Genomic DNA, 23,573 nt, shown 5'->3' with positions numbered 1-23,573 from the left:
TGGCGAGCTGAAGAGTTAATGTTTCCGGTGAAGGATCTTTTGTCAAAACTAGAAAAAAGATATAATAGATTTAAGAAGTACAAAGGCAGGGTGGAGAGTTTTTTTAAATGGAAGGGAGGAGAGACTAAATGGCAAAAGTGACAATTATGCAAGCAAAACAAAGTGGTACTGAAAATGGCGGCAATGGTAGTGGAGAATTCAGCGACAGAAATGCCATTGAATGTTATGGGGGTATTCTCTCATGTTGGAGATCGTCATTGCCTTGCACTTTGTACGGCAAGTTGAAGCCTCAGCAGTGATCCTTGCAGGAAGCTTCCATTCTAGTTTTATATCTGCTCGTTTCTTAATTCAAATCATAAATTTGTCACAAATTGCTTTCCCTTCCAACACCTCCCTGACGAATGTTCCAATAGTAATTCATAAGGCTATTCCTGCTCCCCTTCCTTGTTCTGTTCTTTTTTATTTACTATATAACCTGGAATATATAACTTCCAACCATGACCACCATGCTATACCCTCTATCCTTTATTTGAGCCTCTCATTCATTCCATTTATTTTCTGTGCTCCGTGCTTCCATGTATAAAGTTCTGAATTGTCAGAAGACACAAACTTGTTCTTTTTCCCTGATGTTGTTTTATTCACATCATTTAAGTTAACATGGTTTTTGATTTCTTACTCCTGCTGTTGTTTAGTTACCCTTAGCGACCATAATTCCATAAGATTTCAAGTAGTCACGAGAGTGGCTTGCGAGTGAGGGTGCTTAATTGGGTGAGGGCCAATTACATCCAAATTAGACAGAACTGGGAAATGTGGATTGGGAGCGGCTATTTGAGGGCAAATCCACACCTGACATGTGGGAGGCTTTTAAAGGCCAGTTGATTGAAGTGCAGGACAGGCATGTCTCCGTAAAAACGAAGGATAGAAATGGCAAGATTCGGGAACCATGGATGACAGAAGGAAATTGTAAGCTTAGTCAAAAGGAAAAAGGAAGCATACAGTTGGTCCAGGCATCTAAAAACTGACAAAGCGCTTGAGTACAGTGAAAATAGGAAGGAACTTAAATGTGGAATTGGCCATGAAATGTTTTTAGCAAACGTGGTCAAGGAGAGGAATCCCAAGGCTTTTTATGCATATATTAAGAGCAAGAGGGTAACAAGAGAAAGAGAAGGCCCACTCAAGGACAATGGAGAGAAGTTTTATGCATGGAGCCCACTCAAGGACAATGGAGAGAAGTTATGCATGCAACCACAGGAAGTGGGTGAAATCCTTGATGAATATTTTGTATCGGTATTCACCAGGGAGAAGGACATGACGGATGTTGAGGTCAGAGAAAGGTGTGTGAACGCTCTGGAGAATGTCCAATTTATCAAAGGAGGAAGTGTTGAGTATCCTAAATTGCATTAAGGAAGACACGTCCCCAGGGCTGGATGGGATCTATCCCAGGTTACTGCGGGAGGAAGGGCAGAAATAGCTGGGGCCTTAACAGATATCTTCACATTCTCTTTGACTACAGGTGAGGTTCCAGAGGACTGGAGAATAGCCAATATTGTTGCCTTGTTTAAGAAAGGAAGCAGGGATAATCCAGCAAGTTATAGGCTGGCGAGCCTGACATCAATGGTGGGGAAGCTTTTGGAAAAGATACTGGATACTGAAGGACAGGATATATGCACATTTGAAGGAAAATGGACTAGTTCGTAATGGGAAGCATTGTTTTGTACGAGGAATGTCATATCTCTCCAACTTGAGTTTTTTGAAGAGGTGACAAAGAAAATTGATGAGGCAAGGGCTGTGAATGTAGTTTATATGGACTTTAGTAAGGCGTTTGACAAGATCCCACATGGCAGACTAATACAAAAACTAAAGTCACATGCGATTCGGGGTGGGTTGGCTAGATGGATACAGAACTGGCTTGGTTTCGAAGACAGAGTAGCGGTGGAAGGGTGTTTGGAGATCTGTAGCTAGTGGTGTTCTGCAGGGATCAGTGTTGGGGCCTCTGTTGTTTGTAGTATATGTAAATAATCTGGAGCAAAATGTGGGTAGTCTGATTAGTAAGATTGCGCATGACACGAAGATTGGCAGAGTTGCTGAGGATTGTCAGAGGATACAACAGGATTTCAGTAGATTGGAGACTTGGGCACAAAAATGGCAAATGGAATTCAATCCGGACAAATGTGAGGTGATGCATTTTGGAGGATCAAATCTATATATGAATTATCCTGTAAATGGCAGAACTCTTAGGAGTATTAATATATTGAGGAATCTGGGTGTGCAGATCCACAGTTCCCTAAAAGTGGCAACACAGGTGGCCAAGGTGATTAAGAAGGCATATGTCATGCTTGCCTTCATCATTGAGTACAGGAGTTGGGAAATCATGTTGCAGCGATATAAAAACCTTTGTTAGGCTGCATTTGGAGTATTGAGTGCAGTTCTGGTCATCACATTATCAGAAAGACGTGGAGAGAGTGCAAGAAGGTTCACCAGGATTTTGCCTGGTCTCCAGCGTTTTGGCTATGAGGAGAGGTTGAATAAACTAGGATTGTTTTCACTGGAAAGCTGGAGACTGAGGGGAGACCTGATAGAGGTCTACAAAATTATGAGAGGCATGGACAGGGTGGATAGCCAGAGGCTTTTTCCAAGGCAGGAAGTGTCAATTACAAGGGGGCACAGGTTCAAGGTGAGAGGGGAAAGTTTAAGGGAGATGTTGAGGGTACATTTTTCACGCAGAGAGTGGCGGGTGCCTGGAAAGCACTGCCAGAATATGTGGCGGAAGCAGGGACGTTAGCAACATTTAAGAGGCACCTGGATGGGTACATGAATAGGGAGGAAATAGAGGGATACAGGCCGAGTAAGGGCAGAAGGTTTTTTTTTTTTTTTTAATTAAAGCATCATGATCGGCACAGGTTTGGAGAGCTGAAGGGCCTGTTCCTGTGCTGTACTTTTCTTTGTTCTTTGTTCTCTTTACTTGTGGCTAAATTGTGTTTGTGTCCTAAACTCTTCTGTCATTCATTTTCTTTTAAATCTTTCCAATGAAATGGAGGTTCTCTCCCTCGCCCATGTGTTCATCCTCCTGGTCTGTTTCTTCCCAAATGCCAATTAGCATGTGGCTGGAGTAAGAGATTATTGTCCTTCAGTCCTTAGTTATTCATTTAGCTTCACCTCTTGGTAATTGTTCAGTAGAAGATGCTCCCTTTCTTTCTCTATATCACTGGTCTCAACATGAACATAGAACATTACAGCGCAGTACAGGCCCTTCGGTCCTCGATGTTGCGCCGACCTGTGAAACCAATCTAAAGCCCATCTGCACTATTCCCTTATCATCCATAGGTTTATCCAATGACCATTTAAATGCCCTTAATGTTGGCGAGTCCACGACTGTTGCAGGCAGGGCATTCCACGCCCTTACTATTCTCTGAGTAAAGAACCTACCTCTGACATCTGTCCTATATCTATCTCCCCTCAATTTAAAGGTATGTCCCCTCGTGCTAGACATCATCATCTGAGGAAAAAGGCTCTCACTGTCCACCCTATCTAATCCTCTGATCATCTTGTATGCCTCAATTAAGTCCCCTCTTAACCTTCTTCTTCTCTCTAACGAAAACAGCCTCAAGTCCCTCAGCCTTTCCTCATAAGATCGTCCCTCCATACCAGGCAACATCCTGGTAAATCTCTTCTGCACCCTTTCCAATGCTTCCACATCCTTCCTATAATGCGGCGACCAGAACTGCATGCAATACTCCAAATGCAGCTGCACCAGAGTTTTGTACAGCTGCAACATGACTTCATGGCTCCAAAACTCAATCCCTCTACCAATAAAAGCTAACACACCGTACGCCTTCTTAACAACCCTCTCAACCCGAGTGGCAACTTTCAGGGATCTATGTACATGGACACCGAGATCTCTCTGCTCATCCACACTAACAAGAATCTTACCATTCGCCCAGTACTCCGTATTCCTGTTACTCCTTCCAAAATGAATCACCTCACACTTTTCTGCATTAAACTCCATTTGCCAACTCTCAGCCCAGCTTTGCAGCTTATCTATGTCCCTCTGTAACCTGCAATATCCTTCCGCACTGCCCACAACTCCACCGAATGAATCAGGACAATTGGATTTTCCCCCTTTCTCACTTTCCACATTCCTTTCCAGCTATATTGAGGTACGTCTACCTGGCAGCAGTAGGTAATACAACCTTTGGAATTCTTAATCGTGGTCACAGAGGAAACTATATTTATTTCCCAATTATTTTAGAACTGCTGCATTTTACTCTGATCTGCTTTCTCTGGGCAGCCTTCTACTCCACAGTGCCGAAGTTAACATAGTAGTTGCCATCGCTGCAGTCTCTCTCTCTCTACCTTAACAGATATAAAGTACATTTCACCTGTTGGACGAGACTAATGTCTGCGGGACCTTCTCCTCCACCTCCCGTTGGTTCTCCTGCTCTGCTTGTTGGCATAATACTTTCGACTTCCTGGACTCTTGCGTTCCTTTAAAGTGAGCTAGCTAGAGTGTCTCAAGCAGATGCAGGATGGAATTTTCCCATCCTGGAACTAAGGCCCACGGTGGCACAGTGGTTAGCACTGCTGCCTCACAGCACCAGGGACCTGAGTTCAGCTCTGACCTTGGGTGACTGTGTGGAGTTTGCACACCGTGTCTGCATGGGTTTCCTCCTGGTGCTCCGGTTTCCATCCACAGTCCAAAGATGTGCACATTAGGTGGATTGCCCATGCTAAAATGTTCTCTAGTGTCCAAAGATGTGTAGGTTGGGTTAAGGTGTTGTTCGGATTTGGCGGGGGAGTGGGCATGGGTGGAGTGCTCTTTTGGAGGGTCAGTGCAGTTCGATGGGCCGAAGGGCCTCCTACTGCACTGTAGCGATTCTATGATTCCTGCTGCAGAGGCCAGTGGGAAATCATGACAAATACTCTGGCTCCGACCTCACTAATTATGTACCCATGGGTTTTTTGCCATCTTCCATGTTTGGGCTGACCAGATGACGCATAGTCTGCCGTCCTATCCAGGTGCCAGATTGAAGGTGCCCAACCTCACCGACCTTCTATTGAGGAAACAATGTAGACTCCCCGAAAATGAATATGTATCAAGTGAGCACTTAAGGCCAGAAGATGGAGCACCTGAGGAGGAAGGTGGATCACCAGGAGCACTCTTGAGGCTGGAAGGTGGACCTCCTCCAGGAATCTGGAAGATCGACCTGCGGGTGCTCCCCCCAACCAGTGCTATTCCGGGGTCCAGGATTGTCGGGGACCGGGGACCTCCATCCTGAACTCCAGAGGTAGCCCGAGGCATTGTTCAGGTGATTTCCATCATCTGCAAGCCACGTTGATCCAGACGTATTTTGCACCAGCGTGTTTTCACACTGGCGTGGAGAATTGAGCATTGTTTCTTGGGCTTTCATCTGAATCCCATCAGCAGGATGCAAATGAGTTGCATGCCCACCTCAAATGTGTTTCCCAATTCACCATGGCGAGTTCCAGTAGAAGAGCCCATGGGAAATACACACTGGTGTGAAACTGATTTTTGGGCCTCCCTCCGTATTCTTCACCCCCACCTGCCCTTGAACCCACCTGTGGGTGCTTCAGAGAATTCTGCTGACATTTCGTGCACATGTGAAAAGCTGAAACAGTCTCTTTGTCTACAAAATCCACATGTTACATTCCTGATAATTTGCCTGTACTTTAGTTCTTATTTATTTATATATTTTTTAAATCGTGATTTTAATTTTAGATATAATGAAATTACTTGACATCTAGATCATATTTAGTAGATGGATTCAGGTTGAATTTAGATTAATTGGTCATTTTTTTGTTGGTTTCTTTTAACTTTGTGTCCCTTAACTCATAATTATTAATTATGTACACCAGCTTTGTATTTAATGCAATTTGAGCCTCTTCAATTTTGATATGCTCTACTCAGTTAATTTTGATTTTATCCTCTTGGATTTAATTAATTTCTTAGTCGTCATTTATTTATTTTCTATTTATTTACTGTTATTCCTTGGCACTGACTTCCCCCATCTTTGCTCCCCCTTTGAGCAGTTCACTCCATTAAGCAATTCTCTCATCTCTGTGCTTTGCAGGTACCCCTCTAACATATATATGTATATATATATACCTTCAGAAACGCACTATTATATAAAGTTAGAAAACTAAGTTAGATTTTAGTTTGATAACCATGCACTCTCTGCTGTGCTCAGTCAGTCGCTGTCTTGCCTCTGATACAGTGCTCTGGGTTCAATCTCTCGTGCAGAGACTTGAGCACTGCAGTGCAGCACAGACTGAGTACTGCACTGTTGGAGGTATTGCCATTTGAACGTTAGATCAAGGCCATGCCTGCTTCCTAAGATGAACATAAACCAGTTTGAGCCCCAGGCTAATAGAATAGATGACATTGAGGCACGTAGGGAAGAGGTGTTGGCAATTCTGGACAGGCTGAAAATAGATAAGTCCCCGGGACCTGATGGGATTTATCCTAGGATTCTCTGGGAGGCCAGGGAAGAGATTGCTGGACCTTTGGCTTTGATTTTTATGTCATCATTGGCTACAGGAATAGTGCCAGAGGACTGGAGGATAGCAAATCTGGTCCCTTTGTTCAAAAAGAGGAGCAGAGACAACCCCGGCAACTATAGACCAGTGAGCCTCACGTCTGTAGTGGGTAAAGTCTTGGAGGGGATTATAAGAGACAAGATTTATAATCATCTAGATAGGAATAATATGATCAGGGATAGTCAGCATGGCTTTGTGAAGGGTAGGTCATGCCTCACAAACCTTATTGAGTTCTTTGAGAAGGTGACTGAACAGGTAGATGAGGGTAGAGCAGTTGATGTGGTGTATATGGATTTCAGCAAAGCGTTTGATAAGGTTCCCCACGGTAGGCTATTGCAGAAAATACGGAGGCTGGGGATTGAGGGTGATTTAGAGATGTGGATCAGAAATTGGCTAGAAGAAAGAAGACAGAGGGTGGTGGTTGATGGGAAATGTTCAGAATGGAGTACAGTCACAAGTGGAGTACCACAAGGATCTGTTCTGGGGCCGTTGCTGTTTGTCATTTTTATCAATGACCTAGAGGAAGGCGCAGAAGGGTGGGTGAGTAAATTTGCAGACGATACTAAAGTCGGTGGTGTTGTCGATAGTGTGGAAGGATGTAGCAGGTTACAGAGGGATATAGATAAGCTGCAGAGCTGGGCTGAGAGGTGGCAAATGGAGTTTAATGTAGAGAAGTGTGAGGTGATTCACTTTGGAAGGAATAACAGGAATGCGGAATATTTGGCTAATGGTAAAGTTCTTGAAAGTGTGGATGAGCAGAGGGATCTAGGTGTCCATGTACATAGATCCCTGAAAGTTGCCACCCAGGTTGATAGGGTTGTGAAGAAGGCCTATGGAGTGTTGGCCTTTATTGGTAGAGGGATTGAGTTCCGGAGTCGGGAGGTCATGTTGCAGCTGTACAGAACTCTGGTACGGCCGCATTTGGAGTATTGCGTACAGTTCTGGTCACCGCATTATAGGAAGGACGTGGAGGCTTTGGAGCGGGTGCAGAGGAGATTTACCAGGATGTTGCCTGGTATGGAGGGAAAATCTTATGAGGAAAGGCTGATGGACTTGAGGTTGTTTTCGTTGGAGAGAAGAAGGTTAAGAGGAGACTTAATAGAGGCATACAAAATGATCAGGGGGTTGGATAGGGTGGACAGTGAGAGCCTTCTCCCGCGGATGGATATGGCTGGCACGAGGGGACATAACTTTAAACTGAGGGGTAATAGATATAGGACAGAGGTCAGAGGTAGGTTCTTTACGCAAAGAGTAGTGAGGCCGTGGAATGCCCTACCTGCTACAGTAGTGAACTCGCCAACATTGAGGGCATTTAAAAGTTTATTGGATAAACATATGGATGATAATGGCATAGTGTAGGTTAGATGGCTTTTGTTTCGGTGCAACATCGTGGGCCGAAGGGCCTGTACTGCGCTGTATTGTTCTATGTTCTATGTTCTAGATCTCTCTACCACCACTGTTAGTAAAATTAGTTAAGTGTATTCATTCCCGACTACAGAAATTATGAATAACCTTAAGGATACAGTTGACCAATTTGTTTTAAAATCTAGTGTTATGGGCCAGGGTTTAGAGAACCCCAAAGTGTATCATGGAGTTCACCTGACCCACAACTTTTAATAGATTGTGGTATGGGGAGCACATGGCCCACTCTACAGGTGTGGTACAGCAGGAATGGGAAAAGTATTTTTTAAAGCAAAACAATGTTTATTCTATTAACTCAAGTTAACCTTTTTAAAACAAACAGTGAATATCTTAGCAACCATTAATTCAAATACAACCCCCAAAGAATAGAACACTGAGTAGTCCGTAAGCTGTCCTTTTAACATCCAGAAGACTTTAAAAAAAACTTTAAACAGAAGCACATCAGGTTAAAGTCACTACTGAGAGCAGTTATTCGTTTTAAATCACCAAAGGATCGATTTACAGTTTTTAGATTACAGAGATTAAGACATACCCCTTCTGGCTGTGACTGGCTATCCAGCTCTGAAAACGAAACTAAAACGCACCCTGCAGCAAACAGCCTAAAATGAAAGTAAAAAGCTGACACAGCCCAGCTCCACCCACTCTCTGACATCACTGCAGTAATAAACACCCATTTCTTAAAGGTACTCTCACTATAGATATTTATATACACACCCATTTATAAACACATTTCTTAAAGGTACTCTCACATGACACTAGTTTGACCTATTTTAGTTTGTCACAGATTTAAAAAAAAATAATGGTTTGGTGCTCAAAAATATCAGCGCTCTTTCATATTGAATATGAGAAATGTTGGTGCTATATTTTTCCATTACTTTGTAATAACCATAGCAATGGTATCTTGGAGACACAGTAAGGATCCAGTCCCTGAGGTACTTTGATGCCTTGTCGGGGTCTGACTTACTGACTGAAAGAGGCAGATTAATCATGGTTTGAAACGTTCATTGTATTTAATTGTTATGAGCTAAATGAATTATGGACGTCACATAGTGTGAAATGGGTGATCCCTTGCATGGTGCGACTGGTTTACAAGTCATTGCTTTTAGTGCCATCCTGAAGACAAGCTTGTGATTTATTTTAATTGTTGTATCATAAACAGTAGGTGAATGATCATTTATTTTGTTGAAATATTTTATACTGGTTAAATAATCATAGCTTCAATCAGGTTTGGAATATGAATGAACATTTGAGTATAATGTACACATCACTAATGAAATGCCATAAGAAGATGCAGTTGAAAACTATAGGCAAAATAGCATTTAATTCATGAAATCATTCCATTATTTTTCAGTGCAAATTGTCCCAAGAGCACCTCCAGGTCCTTCTGCTCCAAGTTGCAGACCACCTTGGGTGGTTGACAATTCCTTTGCAGAGAAGTATGCACCAGACAAGACTACCACCATAATGACTACATTCACGCAACCTGCTCAGCCAACCCCTCAACAAAATCGAAATTCTATTGTCCAGGCAGCACAGCAAGCACCTGACGGAACTAACAGGACTCCAGTGTGTGCCCACTGTAACAAGGTTATCAAGTGAGTAAGGAGCTTAAGAGTTTATGCTTAGAGTTGGGTTACTTAAGGATTACTTTCTCATAATCAATATAAATTTGGAACCAATGAATATTTCCAATTACCAATTGTAACTTGCCTGTTATTTTACTCCACTAGGTGGTCTTTTGTGAAGTTGTAATGGTACATCAGTAAATATAATGACAATGTCTTTGTATTGATGCTTTTCTGCATCTCCTCTCTCCGTTTGTCTTTTCCACTCCCTTTCTCTTTCATTACTGCTTCTCTCCTAATACTGCAAAGAACAATACAGCTCAGGAACAGGTCCTTTGGCGCTCCAAACATGCGGCTGCGAGCACAAAAGGCGATACGGCCGCAAAGTCTCGCACGATTTGAGAAGCTTGGGGCACGATCCGGCCTCGTTACACTCGCACTCAAGTGTATTGAGACTGGTGAATAGCGGGAGAAGCCAAAAACGGGAACTGCACCAGGCGCCAAACAGTTTGCGATTCAACCGGCCCACTCCGGTAGGTGAAATCGGGATCTCGCCATAGCGTGGTGAGAAAACAATTATCACCACTTAAGCCCATTTCCATACAATTAATGAGAGTCACCCCATATCCAACTGCCTCCTGTCATTCAGAAGCCTCCCCAGCAAGTGCTCACGCTGGTGCCAATTAATACTCTTTTTGAAAAACATAAACCTAACAGATAAGGGCTTCTGTGGGGAGCCAAGGAGGTGAGTAGCCATCTTTGTTCACAGGCAAAGAGCCCGGGGGTGCAGGGCTTGCTGCCCCTGTGCTCAGTGGGGGCTGGGGGTGGGGGGACCCTCTGCAGGGATGGGCCGCCATGGGAGGGTGGGGGGAGCAACTGCTCACTGCAACACCATGCCCAATCCCTGGATCATGTGTGCCCATTCCGGGGGCAGCCCCTGTCCCTGCACGTCTGTGCCCAGACCACCCATAACCTCCAACGACTGCCAAGGCCTCTGGCCGTGCAGCTGAAGGCTATTGCTAATGGGGAATTGGCAATCGTGGTTAAGTGAGATTTCACACATGCCAAGTGTATTCCCGTGGGTGGGCGGGCCATATAGCATGTGGGAGTCATTGTATAGCATCCCAATCAGATTGTGATGCCTGGACAGTGTACCTGAATACTGCGGGAGGTAACACCACACATGCAGTAGCCAACATCCAAACACCCAGCGGATGGGACATAGCTCCGGGGAATGTCCATGAATGGCGAATGGGTGAGTGCCACGGGGAGGGGGCCAGCACCCAGTCAGGGTGATGCTGTGAGCGGGTGTCAGGGAAACCGGGTCAGGGGCCTGGTGAGGGGAACCTGCGGCAGCCTGGGTAGGGTGGGGGGATGCCCCAGGTCCAGGGAGTTATAGATGCCACGCATGTTGCCCTGCACTCACAGGGCCATCTGGGGGTGCCCTATGTTAAATCCGGAAGGGGTTTCACTCCCTCAACATACAACCCGTGTGAGACCACCAGATGCAGATAATGCACGTGTGTGCACACTCTCTGGGGAGTGTGCACGATCGCTACATCCTGGGGCAGTCGGTCATCCCTGCCCTCTTCGAGGAGCACTCCAGGATGGGCGGTTGGCTCTTGGGGATAAGGGATATCCATGTGGCCACCCGGGCTGTCATTGAGCGGAGCATCGGACTCCTAAAGTTGCGGTTCCGATGCCTTGACCGCTCCGGAGGTGCACTCCAGTACAATGCCGGAGGGTCGCCCGCTTTGTTGTGGTCTGCTGTTGCTGGTTGTGTCCTCCACAACCTTGCACAGCAGCGGGGCGACGAGCTGGAGGTTGGTGACGTGGAACATATGGTCACCTTGGGGGGGGGGGGGGTAGTTGGGCTAAAGTTGATGAGGAGGCGCTGGACCAGCAGGGGCTGGAGGATGAGGCCGAAGAGGAGCCTGAGGCCCAGCCGGAGGCTGTAGGACGGGCTAGCCCGGAGGGCCAGGAGGCCCCCATACTCGCCCTCTTCACCTAGGACGTGGCCATCGTCGCATCCTTACCCACCCACCATCCCGATTTCCACCCCACCCTGGATAATTGTCGGCACTGTCAGCGGGCCACTGCTGAGGGCAGGGGGTGATAACCTGCAGAGAGCGGGGCGCTGGTGCTCCTCAATCTATGCAATAATCTTAATCCTGCCTGTCTGCTGAGTGCTCGCCCACACCTATCACCTGCACGGGGTGATGCATTATGGAAGAAACTGACAGGCTTCCTCCTCGTTTTGCACGAGGGTGTTTATTGTTCAATATATGTGCATATATGTGCCTACTCTCCCAATGGAGCAGACCCCCCCTCCCCCGGCACCCTCCGTGATCCTCGATGTGCTTTGCCCTCTTAGCTCTACCACTATGTCTAGGTGTGTCCCCAGGATGCACACCTGAGGTGGAGGCAGCCAGCTGCTTACCTCGTCCCGTGGCCTTCGATGCCCCTGGCAAGCATCTTCTGGGGTTCATGTGGGAGGTGGGGGGGGGGGTGGTGAAGGAAGGATGGCGGGGTGGAGGAAGGATTGAAGGGCGAGGGGCATGCAGAGAGGGTTGGGGTGGAGGTAGGGTTGAAGGGCTGGGTGGAGGGAATGCTGAAGGGACAGGGGGATGGAGGGAGCGTTGGGGGTTGCCTGGGGGGATGCTCCCTTGGGGGGAGTGGGGGTGCAATGTTAGTGTCTACTCACTCTGGCTGCCTAGTATAGGTCGTTGACCTTCAGACACTGAAGCCAGTCCTCCTGGTTGCACTGATCGAGCTGACTGCTACTGCCACCTCGTCCCAGGCAGCACTGGCTGCCTTGTGGCTGAATCTCCGGGGCCCTCGGCGGGACAGCACATCCCTCCTGGCCTCCACTGTGCCCAGGAGCCTCCCCAGGTTAGCATCCCCGAATCTTAGGGCTGGTCTCCTCGGCGCCATTGTTGCTAGCTGGCTGAGGTTGGCTGAGCAAGTGCAGCTTAAGTGCTGCTCGACTTTGTTAGCAGGGGGCTGTCGAGTGTGGTCCCGGAGAATCAGCTGGCAAGCCGGCATTCAGGATGAGAAGCCCGTGAGGCCTGGTTAAATGGACCAATTAATGTTGAGTAGCATTGTTGGTCTTACTGGGTCGAGCGTCGGGAATCTCGCGACAATTTGCGCTCGCTAGCGCATTAAATTTTTTTTCCTGAGAATTGCGCCCTAGATCTAACTGGCTAAAATCTATTTCCCCGAATTTTAAAACATTCCCCCCCCCCTTCACTTATAGTTTGCCGAACAGGCATATAAAGGCATGAATCAGTTGGGGGAATCACCCTGGGGACGCAAAGATATTTTAAAAGACCCTGTTGGGGAGAGAAACATGCCAGGGCAGTGCCAACTTGTGCCAGGGATTCATGCCAGGGGTGAACTCGGGGCGGGGGGGACGACGACGACCGCATGAGGGGTGGGGATTTCCATTCATTTGCTAGGGGAGGGCCCTGATGTGGGGGGAGGGGTGGTGGAGGAAGGTGGTGCCCCCGAAGCTTGGTGGGCAGGGCGCCCCTGTGGCGCTGGCCTTGCCGTCTTGTCGGGCCCCGTTCTGCCACATTGACAGCGTAAACTACACACCCAAATTACTTGTCAGAAGATCTTGTGTAAAAACTCAGCTGATAGCCTACATGCTGGTTTTCAGTCGGAGACTGACACCCTGACAAATTATGGGAAAATTTCACCCACTATGTTGGAGGTACGATACAATACAAGTTGTTGTTGTTCTAAGTATAGGATAACTGACCGTACGGATCACGAGGGAGCATATTTCCTCTGAAGAGCAATTCATGTTCACAACTATGAAATTATATACACACACAGTTAGAATCTTGAAAGTTCCAGTAATAGTTGCTTTCTAATTGGTTTAAATTTGGTTGCTAAACAATGCTAGCTCTTAATTTTTTTTAAACATAGTTTATTTAGTGGTTTTAAAGCTTTGATCTATATATCGTTCATATGTCATTGCTGACCTCTATCTCCCTGACCTGAATCACCACAACTCCTAGCAACAAAAGCCAGGGATGAGAATGGCAGGCAGGCGTGAGTGCTTGAGCCAAATTTTCCTGACTTGCCTACATCTGGGATCTGCCGAATATAGAATAAAAAATGTTAGAGGAATTTATAACCTTGCAAAATAGAACAGCTATGTCATACCAAAGCTTTAAAAATAGTCACAGTGCATGCAGGAACTTTACAGTTACACCACTGAAGCTGATACCAGTGTGTCAGGAACTTGGGTATTTAATATCTCATATAATTGTGTGAAACAGTCAAAAATTTCAGTCAATACATTTTATTTAAATAAATATTTTTATTCTCCTCTTCACATTTTCTTTCAAATTTACACCCACCAGCAAACAATCAACGGTAAAAAATACAATGTCAATCTCCTGGCCAATAATCCCTTCCTCCCACCAACCCCCAAACAGCCCTCAACATTTTAAATACAAACATCAAAGAAAAAGAAGACCAGGGACACTCCCGCCCAGAACCTTCCCAATTTTTCGCAACTCCAAAACATGTGCGTGTGATTCGCTGGCCCCCACCCACACCTCTCACACTCAATCTGCTATCCCCTGAAAGAACCCACTCATTCTCGCCCGAGTCATATGCACCCTGTGCAACACCTTAAAGTGTATCAGGCTCATCCTTGCACATGAGGAGGTCCCGTTTACCCTTCGTAGTGCCTCACTCCATACTCCCCAATTGATCTTCCCTCCCAACGCCGCTTCTCATTTCTCCTTGATCTTCACCACCCGCTCACCTCCCTGCTTCCCGGCAACTTGTATATAACCCCAATTCTTCCCTCCCCTTCACATCCGGAAGCAGCGGTCGCTCCAGCAAGGTCTTAATCATTTTGTCTTAATCCCCTCCAGCGGTGCCTTGTCTTCTCCCAGAATCGCCCGTAAATCGCCTATACCATCCTCTCTCCACTCCCCCTGTTGTCAGTGTCATAATATACACCAGTATATCATGGTGCAGACACACACTGATGGACACATAGTGGGACCAATCAACAAACACAATCACCAGTGAGAGCACACACACTATAAAGACAGCCAATCACCAGTGAGAACACACACACTATAAAGACAGGGAGCATCAGAGTTCCCGCTCATTCGAGTTGCAGCTGGCTAGGAGGATAGAGCTCACAGCCTGTAACACAGACATTCACCATGTGCTGAGTGCATCGACTGTTTAGGACAAGGCAGAGGTCTTTAGTTAAAGCTAGTATCGTATTAACCCACAGTCTAAGTATGTTTAAACAGTTAATGATTAAATAAAATAGTGTTGCACTATTTCAAGTGTTGGTGACCTGTATGTGATCCAGAACACCCAACACATCAGTCAGCACCCCGGTGTCGTCAGCACCTCCTCCAACAGTGTGGGGGCCGGTGCCACTGGAAAGCTGTGTCTCATTCTCAGCGAAATCTCGGACCTACATATACCTAAATATTTCCCCCTGCCCCAACCCATATTTCGCCACCATTCCCGCAAACCGGCCCATCAGAAACAAATCCTTTAGTGCCCTGACTCCCCCCTCTTCCCATCTCCGAAAACTCCCATCCCACTTCCCTGGCTCAAATCTGATTCCCCCGAATATGCATTTCCCTTGACCCCCACCCCCAGCCTAAAGTGATTGTGCAATTGTTCCAGATTTTCAACGACGCTACTACCACTGGACTCCCCGAGTATTTTCCCGGGACCATCGGGAGCAGCGTTGTTACCAACGCCCTCAGCCCTGACCCCTGCAAGACTCCTGTAACCTAGCTCCTCACTTTCTCCGCATTCGCCGCCAGTTAATAGTACAGTAAATTCAGGAGACCCAACCCCCCTGACTGCCGTCCTCTCTGCAACAGCACCTTCCTAATCCTGGCCACGTTCCCCACAACCCCATCCCCAATATAAACAAGGTAATCATCTTTACAACCTCCTTGAAAAATGCCTTTGGCAGGAAGATTGGCAGGCACTGCAAAATAAACAAGAACCACAGCAACACATTCATTTTAATTGCCTGTATCCAACCTGGCAGCGACAGAGGAAGACCATCCCATCTTGCCAGATCCGCTTTCACCCTCCGCACCAAACTAGTAACATTATACCTGCACCCCCAGATATCTGAAGTGAGTCCCTGTCCTACAGAATGGTAGCCCCCACCTCTGGCAGAGACACCACAAAGTATTCACTTTTATTAAAATTTAGCTTGTACCCCAAACCCAAACACTCGAAGCAGCTCCATTGTACCACCCATCGACACTCTGTTCCGATACATACAATAGCAAGTCATCCGCATACAAAGGGATCCTATGCACTAACCCCCCCCCCCCCCCCCGCACTATCCCTCTCCAACTATCCCTCTCCACACCTCCAAACCCCTCAACGCGATGGCAAAGTCTCAATCGCAAGCGCGAATAGGGGGGACATAGGACATCCCTGCCTGGTCCCACAGTGCAGAGCACAATATCCCGAATTCATGTTATCTGTGCGGACACTCACCTTTGGCTCCCTGTACAGCAGTCTTACCCAATCTACAAATCGTGGCCCAATCACAAACCGCTCCAGAACTGCCATTAAGTACCCCCACTCTACTTGGTCAAACACCTTCTAGGCGTCCAACGCCACAACCATCTCTGTCTCCCTTCACTCTGCCGGCGCCATAACCATGTTTAGTACCCTCCTAATGTTCGAAAAGAGCTGCCTCCCCTTCACAAACCCCCGTCTGATCTTCTCCTATCACCTTTGGGAGGCATTCCTCCAACCTACCCCCTTTGCGTCCACATTCAAAAGTGATATGGGCCTATACGACCCGCATTCTGTCGGACCTTATCCTTCTTGAGCAACAGTGAGATTGATGCCAGCCCCAAAGTCTGTGGCAACTTCCCTATCTCCTCCTCAAGCACCCCACCATCAGTGGTGCCAACTTATCATTACATTTTTTGTAGTACTCCACTGGAAACCCATCTGGCCCTGCTGCCTTCCCCAGTTGTATCCTCCCAATCGGATCTTTTATCTCCTGCTCCACTATCGCCCTCTCCAATATAGCCCTATTCTACTCCCCCAACCTCTGGTATTCCAAACCATCCAGAAATTCCTGCATTACCTGCTGCTCCCCCGGTGGTTCCGACCTGTACAATCTCTTGTCGAATTCCTCAAACACCCTATTAATCTGATCCGGAGCCACCACCAACTTCCCTGCCCTCAACAATTTCCCTTGCCGCTGCCTCCCTCCGAAGCCTGCCAACATGCATTCTCTCCATATTAATAACTGCTCCCCTTGCCCACCTCAGTTGGTGCACCGCCTTCATTGTGGACAGCTGGTTCAAAGCTTGCCTGCAACTCCTTCCTCTTTTCCAACTTTGCTGGATCCCCGTTTTCTGCATACCTCCTGTCTGCCTCCAGCATCTCATCTGTTACCCTTTGACGCTCCACCCTCTCCTCCTTATCCACCTTTGCCTTAAACAAGATCACCTCCCCCCATACCACTGCCTTTAGAGCTTCCCAAACCACCGCTTGTGAAATCTCCCCCTTACAATTAAACCCCACGTATTCCTCAATTACTTTCCCAATCTTACCACAGAACTCTCAGTCCCCAAACAGACCCACATCGAATCTCCACCCCGGCCTCTGCACGGCCCCCCCCCCCCCTCTCCAACACCATATCCACCCAATGCGGTGCATGATCTGATATCGCAATTGTCAAATATTCCGGCCCCTTGACCCCAGCCAACTCTGCCGGCGCCTTCCCCACCGCAAAAAAGTCAATCCGTGAATAAACTTTATGGGCCGAGGAGAAAAAAAAATACTCCCGCTCCCCGGGTGCAGAAACCCCCAAGGGTCCACCCCTCCCATTTCCGCCATTAGTCCAGCCAACGCCTTCATCCCCCCACCCCCCCCCGACTGGACAAACCAGCGCGGCCGAGATCTGTCCAATCTCGGCTCCTGAACCAAGTTCCAGTCTCCACCCATTATCAATTTGTGCGAGTCTAAGTCAGGGATGGCCCCACACACTTTCATCCCAGTTGGGACCATAACACGCTTACCAGTGCCACCAGCTTCCCCGCAATGTCCTGTCACGATCATATACCTACCTGCCTGGTACGCCCCCCCCGCACCCTGCCGTCAAATCCCGAATGAAACACCTGGCTAACCCAGCCCTTCCTATGCCTCACTTGATCCTTCACCCTCAAGTGAGTCACCTGCAGCATCGCCACATCGGCCTTCAAACCTTTCAGATGCGCCAGCACCCTTGATCTCTTGACTAGACCTAACCCTAACCCTTACGTAACTATCCTGACCGGGGGTCTCTCACTCAACCCCCCGCCCCCTCTTCCCCCCCCCTCTCCCCCCTCCCTTCTTATCCACCATCATAATAACTCCAGGCCCTGCCCCATGAGCCTGACCAGCCCCTATCATTGTTAACATCAAACTTCCTCCCCCTCCCAGAATCCCCCCCTCTGCACTTCCTCTCGAAAAACCCTCACCCAGTATCCCCCACACCCCCCGCCTTTCACACCTCGTAGGCCCATCAAAACCGGCTCGCCAGGTTCCAATGTCCGCAGCCCCTCCCTTCACCACACCTCCGTTCGCTAGCCGACTTAAGTTAGCTAGCGCGGGGACCCCCACCTAAGTCTTTCCCTCCCCTCCTGCCCAGTCCGAGGAAAACAATCAAACCCAGACATCTCAATAAAATACAACCTTTGCAACAAAGAATAACAATTAAAAAACTTAAGCTCTATAACAGCACAAAGTAAAAAAAAAAATTACAATATAGGTCAATAGAACAAAACATTTATACACTCTCCCAACTCCCCAGTCACAGTCCACAACCCATCTTCAGTTCCAGTCTTCACTTCTGTCCCAAGCCTTCTGCCTTCACTAACGCCTCCGCTGCCTCCACCGTCTTGAAGTAGAAATCTCTGGTGTTGTAGGTCACCCTCAGCTTCGCTGGATGCACCACTCCAAATCGCACCCCGCTGTTATAATACTGTCTTCACTCATCCGAAAGCCGTTCGCCTCTTTGCCAGCTCTACATTCAAGTCCTGGTAAATACGAACACCAGCACCAACCCACTGCACCTCCAGCTTCTGCTTCGCCCAGTTCAAAACCTTCTCCTTCATGTGGTACTTGTGGAAGCAGATGATCACTGCCCTTGGTGGCTCATTTAACTTTGGTCGCTCTCGCTGAGGCTGAAGCCAATCAGCTCAGTCCAGTTCATACCGAGAGGGCTCCTCTCCCTCTCCCATCAGTTCCGCCAACATCTTGGCGAAGTACTGTCAGCCTCGAGCCCTCCACCCCCTCGGGCAAACTGACAATCCTCAGATTTTGCCACCTCGAGCTGCTCTCCAAGTCCTCCAACTTTGCTCGAAGCCCCTTGTTGGCCTCGACCACCCTCCGCAGCATATTCCCCATCGAGGTGAGCTGACCGCCGTGCTGCGACATGACCTCCTCCACTCCCTTCATCTTCCCTGGGAAGACACCTTGGCTTATGTCTTTGCCACAGCCACTCTCACCGGGGCAATTGCCTCCGACCAACGCCTTCAAAGCCACCGCTGTCTCCTTCCTCAACACCTCCATATGCTTTGTAAACTGCTTCTCCAGCTCCAAAGACATTATCTCAGTCATCTTCTCTGCTGTGAGCAGTGCTGCCCAGCCAGCAGCCCAGCCCCCGCAATATTGCTAGCTCCCTGGCTGGCCCCCTCACTCGACGGTGAACACTCATCCCATCCGTTCTTCACGGCTGTATTCCTTAAACCTTTTGACATTCTTTGCCTTTCTTATATCTTCCTCCGTCCAATCATTCACAATTTGCCCCCAGGACCGGTTCCTAAAAACATGCCTCAAACAGAAGCCACCCAACATGCGATTTCCCCTATACATGCTGCCACCGGAGGTCCCCAGTCAATACATTTTAAGAAAGTTTTAGCACCATTCCGGAGGGCATTTGAGTCGGTATTGACTTTGGGGGGGGGGGGGGGGAGGGGGGGGGGGGGGGGGGGAGGGGGGGGAGGCAATTATTAGTCAAAGCAGACCTTGTTTAATTCCAACATAAGCAAACCATTTCCCAATTTCATGTTCATCAGTGATTTTAAAAAGTACTGCCCAGCTTCAGCTTATGATGCACATTATAGCAAATGTAATTGCAGTGATTATGCGTCATAATAAGATAATCATCTCACCGATTTGGTCTACAAACTTTGTTATCATTTAATTAAAATATTCTGGCATCGTGATTCGAGCTGTGCTGAGGATTATGAGTTTCAAGGTTTAGTTACTGCGGGAGAAATTCATTAAAGAAGACAAGATCAGGCTGAGAGAGGGATAACAAATGACTGATGGCATCCAGCTTAAAATCTTAATGCAAAAATCAAGACACCATGGATGTTGAAATCCAAAAATGTTGTAAATACTCAACAACATCTGAGGAGAGAAAAGTAGAGTTAATCAGCGAAATTCTCCCGAAACGGCGCGATGACCGCCGACTGGCGCCCAAAACGGCGCCAATCGGACGGGCATTGCGCCGCCCCAAAGGTGCGGAATGCTCCGCATCTTTGGGGGCCGAGCCCCAACATTGAGGGGATAGGCCGACGCTGGAGGAATTTCCGCCCCGCCAGCTGGCGGAAACGGCCTTTGTTGCCCCGCCAGCTGGCGCGGAAATGACATCCCCGGGCGGCGCATGCGCGGGAGCGTCAGCGGCCGCTGACAGTTTCCCATGCATGCGCAGTGGAGGGAGTCTCTTCCGCCTCCGCCATGGTGGAGACCGTGGCGGAGGCGGAAGGGAAAGAGTGCCCCCACGGCACAGGCTCGCCCGCGGATCGCGGGCCAGATCGCCCCGCGCCCCCCCCCCCCCCCAGGACCCCGGAGCCCGCCCACGCCGCCTTGTCCCGCCGTTCAAAAGGTGGTTTAATCCACGCCGGCGGGACAGGCAATTTATCGGCGGGACTTCGGCCCATCCGGGCCGGAGAATCGAGCGGGGTGGCCGCCAACTGGCTCGGCCCGATTCCCGCCCCCGCCTAATATCCGGTGCCGGAGACTTCGGCAACTGGCGGGGGCGAGATTCACGGCAGCCCCCGGCGATTCTCCAACCCGGCGGGGGGTCGGAGAATGACGCCCAATGTTCAGATCAATGGCATCTGGTGAAAGGTCATTTCTACGAAACAGCTAACTGCCAATCTTCCCTTCCTGACCCCCATGCTGGCATATGCAATGGTTTCCTCTTCTTGGGTACAGAACCTGTGGCTTTCAAAAATCATCGCTCTAACTACTTTTTTTTTTTTAAAAAGAAAAAGCTAATCACCCCCTCATTCACCATTACATCTCCACCATCATTTCCTTCTCTCTCTCCAAAGTTCTTAAATACGTCATTGACTCGAATCAGAGGCCATTTTTCTTGTTTGACTCTCTCCAGCCTGGGGCGGAATTCTCCCAAACAAGTCTTGTCTCAGTGGGAAAAGCGGTGAGACTCCTGCCGGGTGGGTCGACGCAATCCAGATCACAATCCAGCCGCACTTGATGACTTTTTTTTTGAGAGCTTGGGGAGATTCCCTCTGTGAAAGAAATGTGCAGGACCTAAAGATGCTGGCCAGGCTGGCTCCTCTAATATCGAGGTGCCATTTTAAAGGGGTGTCCAAACTCCAGGCAATCCTACAACCCCCACCGCCCACTCGCAAGCATCAGCCCCAACCTGGCCAGCATCTCTAGGTCCTGCACATTTCTTTCCCGGTGGGAATCCTCTATCCCTCATTGCAGGTACCTGCGCCGCCCCCACCCCCACCCCAAGTGACCGAAACCCCACTATGGGGTTGCCGAACAATAATCTGCCCCTGTTGAGGTTCAAACCACAATTTAGATGAACCACAATTTTCCCCAAATGAACACTGAAGCCATCATTTCAGCTCTCGTCACTATCTCTGTATCTTCACTACTCATTCCAACTCTCAATGGTCATTGTTTCGGGATGAGCCAGAAAGTTTTTAATCCTGGCAACCTATGAGATGCATACACTCTCCATTACAAAGACAGGCTACCCCCATCTCCATAATGTTGCCTCAATCCTCCACCCCTGCCTCTACCCATCCTCTGCTGAAACCTTCATGTGTTCCGTTGTGACCCCTCAGCTTCGACTATTCCAATGTGCTCTTGGCTCTCTGCCCATTTGGCCCTTTTGAAAAATGTATTCTCATCCAAAACGCTCATGCCTGATTACTATCCAACATTCAGTTCCACTTGCCATTTTGCTTAACCTGCTGGATCATACAGAAAATTTTTAATTCTCAACCAAAACTCTGGTCTTCCTTCAAGTCAAACTCCCAACCATCAGTTTTTGATCTCTTTGACTAGCATTTTGTGCATTCCCTGCGCACACGACCCACTATCACCACCAATGCCACCCCTTTGTCTTGCCATTGGTGGCTGTGCCTTCAGCTAAACCCCTCTGCCTGTCTACTTCCCTCTTTTAAGATCCATTTCTTTGACTATGCTTTTGCTTCCCTCTCATAATATATCCTTCCCTGTTTTTGCATCCACTTTTGTCTGATTTTGCCTCTGGTTAACGACTTTGGAGAATCTTTTGCATTACAGGCTCCATATGAATGCAAGTAAATCTCTTAATTTCTAAACGTTTAATCAACTGGTGATTACTTATTTCTTACATCCAAGTCTAACAACCATAAGTTATGGGGGGAGCCTCCGTGATTATCACCTGAGGGGGAGAAATGTGCTCTTCAGATCCACATTCTTTCATCTGCTTGGCATTCTAATAACAAAATACGTTGGATTTTAAACTAAGTAAATGGAGGAAAGGTTGGGTTTGCCCTGTTTTTTAACCCTATGAAAGTAGATATAACTGTGATATTGTGATGTACTTAGCTGCCTTTATACAGACAGGAGTCAAATGTGTGACTTGCAAACATTTCTTCAGTTGCACAACTATACAGAATTTATACAATTGACTTAATAATGTTTGGATACATGAATAAATCAGCTGAAATGTCTGCAGCAAAAAAGCCTGTTTTGTAAATGTGATTTTAAAAAAAATCTACACTGAAGGGGTTCTATTACCAGCAAACTTTATCAATAAAAAAAGAATCACGATGACCATCTTTGACTTTGCTCCTTTTTTTTATTTAGAGGTCGCTATCTTGTGGCGTTGGGCCGTTCTTGGCATCCTGAAGAATTTACTTGCAATCAGTGCAAAATGACATTGACTGAGGGAGGATTCTTTGAGGAAAAGGGCTCTGTGTTCTGTGGAAAATGCTATGAAAATAAGCATGCCCCCAATTGTGCCAAATGCAAACAGAAGATTATAGGTGTAAGTAAATCTTGCATATTTGTAGCTTTGAATGCAGGAGTGGTTTGTACAAAGTAAGCCGAATTATGAACTAAAAACAAAGCAAGATCTTCTAAAATGCCCTTCCTCTCGTATGTGGCAGCCCAGATAAATTAACCACGATTCAGACTATTATCAAGTTTCTTTTTTTGTAATAGAAGGTTGAATACACACAGAAATGTAGCTCTTCTCGATTGGGAATTAGCATCTTTAAATTGAAAATAACATTTGGATGCAGGTTTGCCTGGTAATGATCTCATTTAAAAGAATATCGATGATGCAATTAATCAACTGTAGATTTGAGGCTTCATTGATATAAAATCTGCTGCAGTAAAGGTTAACTTAGCAGCTATGTAAGTATTGCAATGAGAGCAGGTCTTTGTAATTGAGTCGGTTCCCTATCATTTTGCATCTGAGACATTGTTCCATTGTTAACTAGAGGTCTTCTGTTTGGTTTAAATGGGAAAAAGTGTGGAATCTCTACTGAACTTCCATTAGGAACAGAACAATGATCATAGGTTCTGTGGGGGAAAAAATGTGTTTGGGCAAATGTGCATTGCAAGGATAGAGTAGATGAACATTATTTTACACATGACTCAAGCTATACCTGGGGGTGCTTAATGTCCAACATGAGAGACAGTGCTTCATTCACCAGTTTTCACTTTGAGAATTAAAAAAAATCAAAA

General features: G+C 47.4%; 1 protein-coding gene across 1 annotated transcript in view; it reads left to right on the top strand.

Annotated features, from left to right (window-relative positions):
- Nucleotides 1-23,573, top strand: part of pdlim7 (PDZ and LIM domain 7) — a 155,163-nt gene that overhangs the window by 121,430 nt on the left and 10,160 nt on the right. Inside the window, exons 8-9 of the mRNA XM_072512932.1 lie at nt 9,329-9,572; nt 22,689-22,869. Coding sequence (XP_072369033.1) covers nt 9,329-9,572; nt 22,689-22,869 — 425 coding nt within the window. The remainder of the gene's footprint in view (nt 1-9,328; nt 9,573-22,688; nt 22,870-23,573) is intronic.

The sequence above is a fragment of the Scyliorhinus torazame genome, chromosome 7 (assembly GCF_047496885.1).
Source record: "Scyliorhinus torazame isolate Kashiwa2021f chromosome 7, sScyTor2.1, whole genome shotgun sequence".
In the NCBI taxonomy this organism is placed as follows: Eukaryota; Metazoa; Chordata; class Chondrichthyes; order Carcharhiniformes; family Scyliorhinidae; genus Scyliorhinus; species Scyliorhinus torazame.
This window is presented reverse-complemented; position numbering and strand designations above follow the sequence as displayed.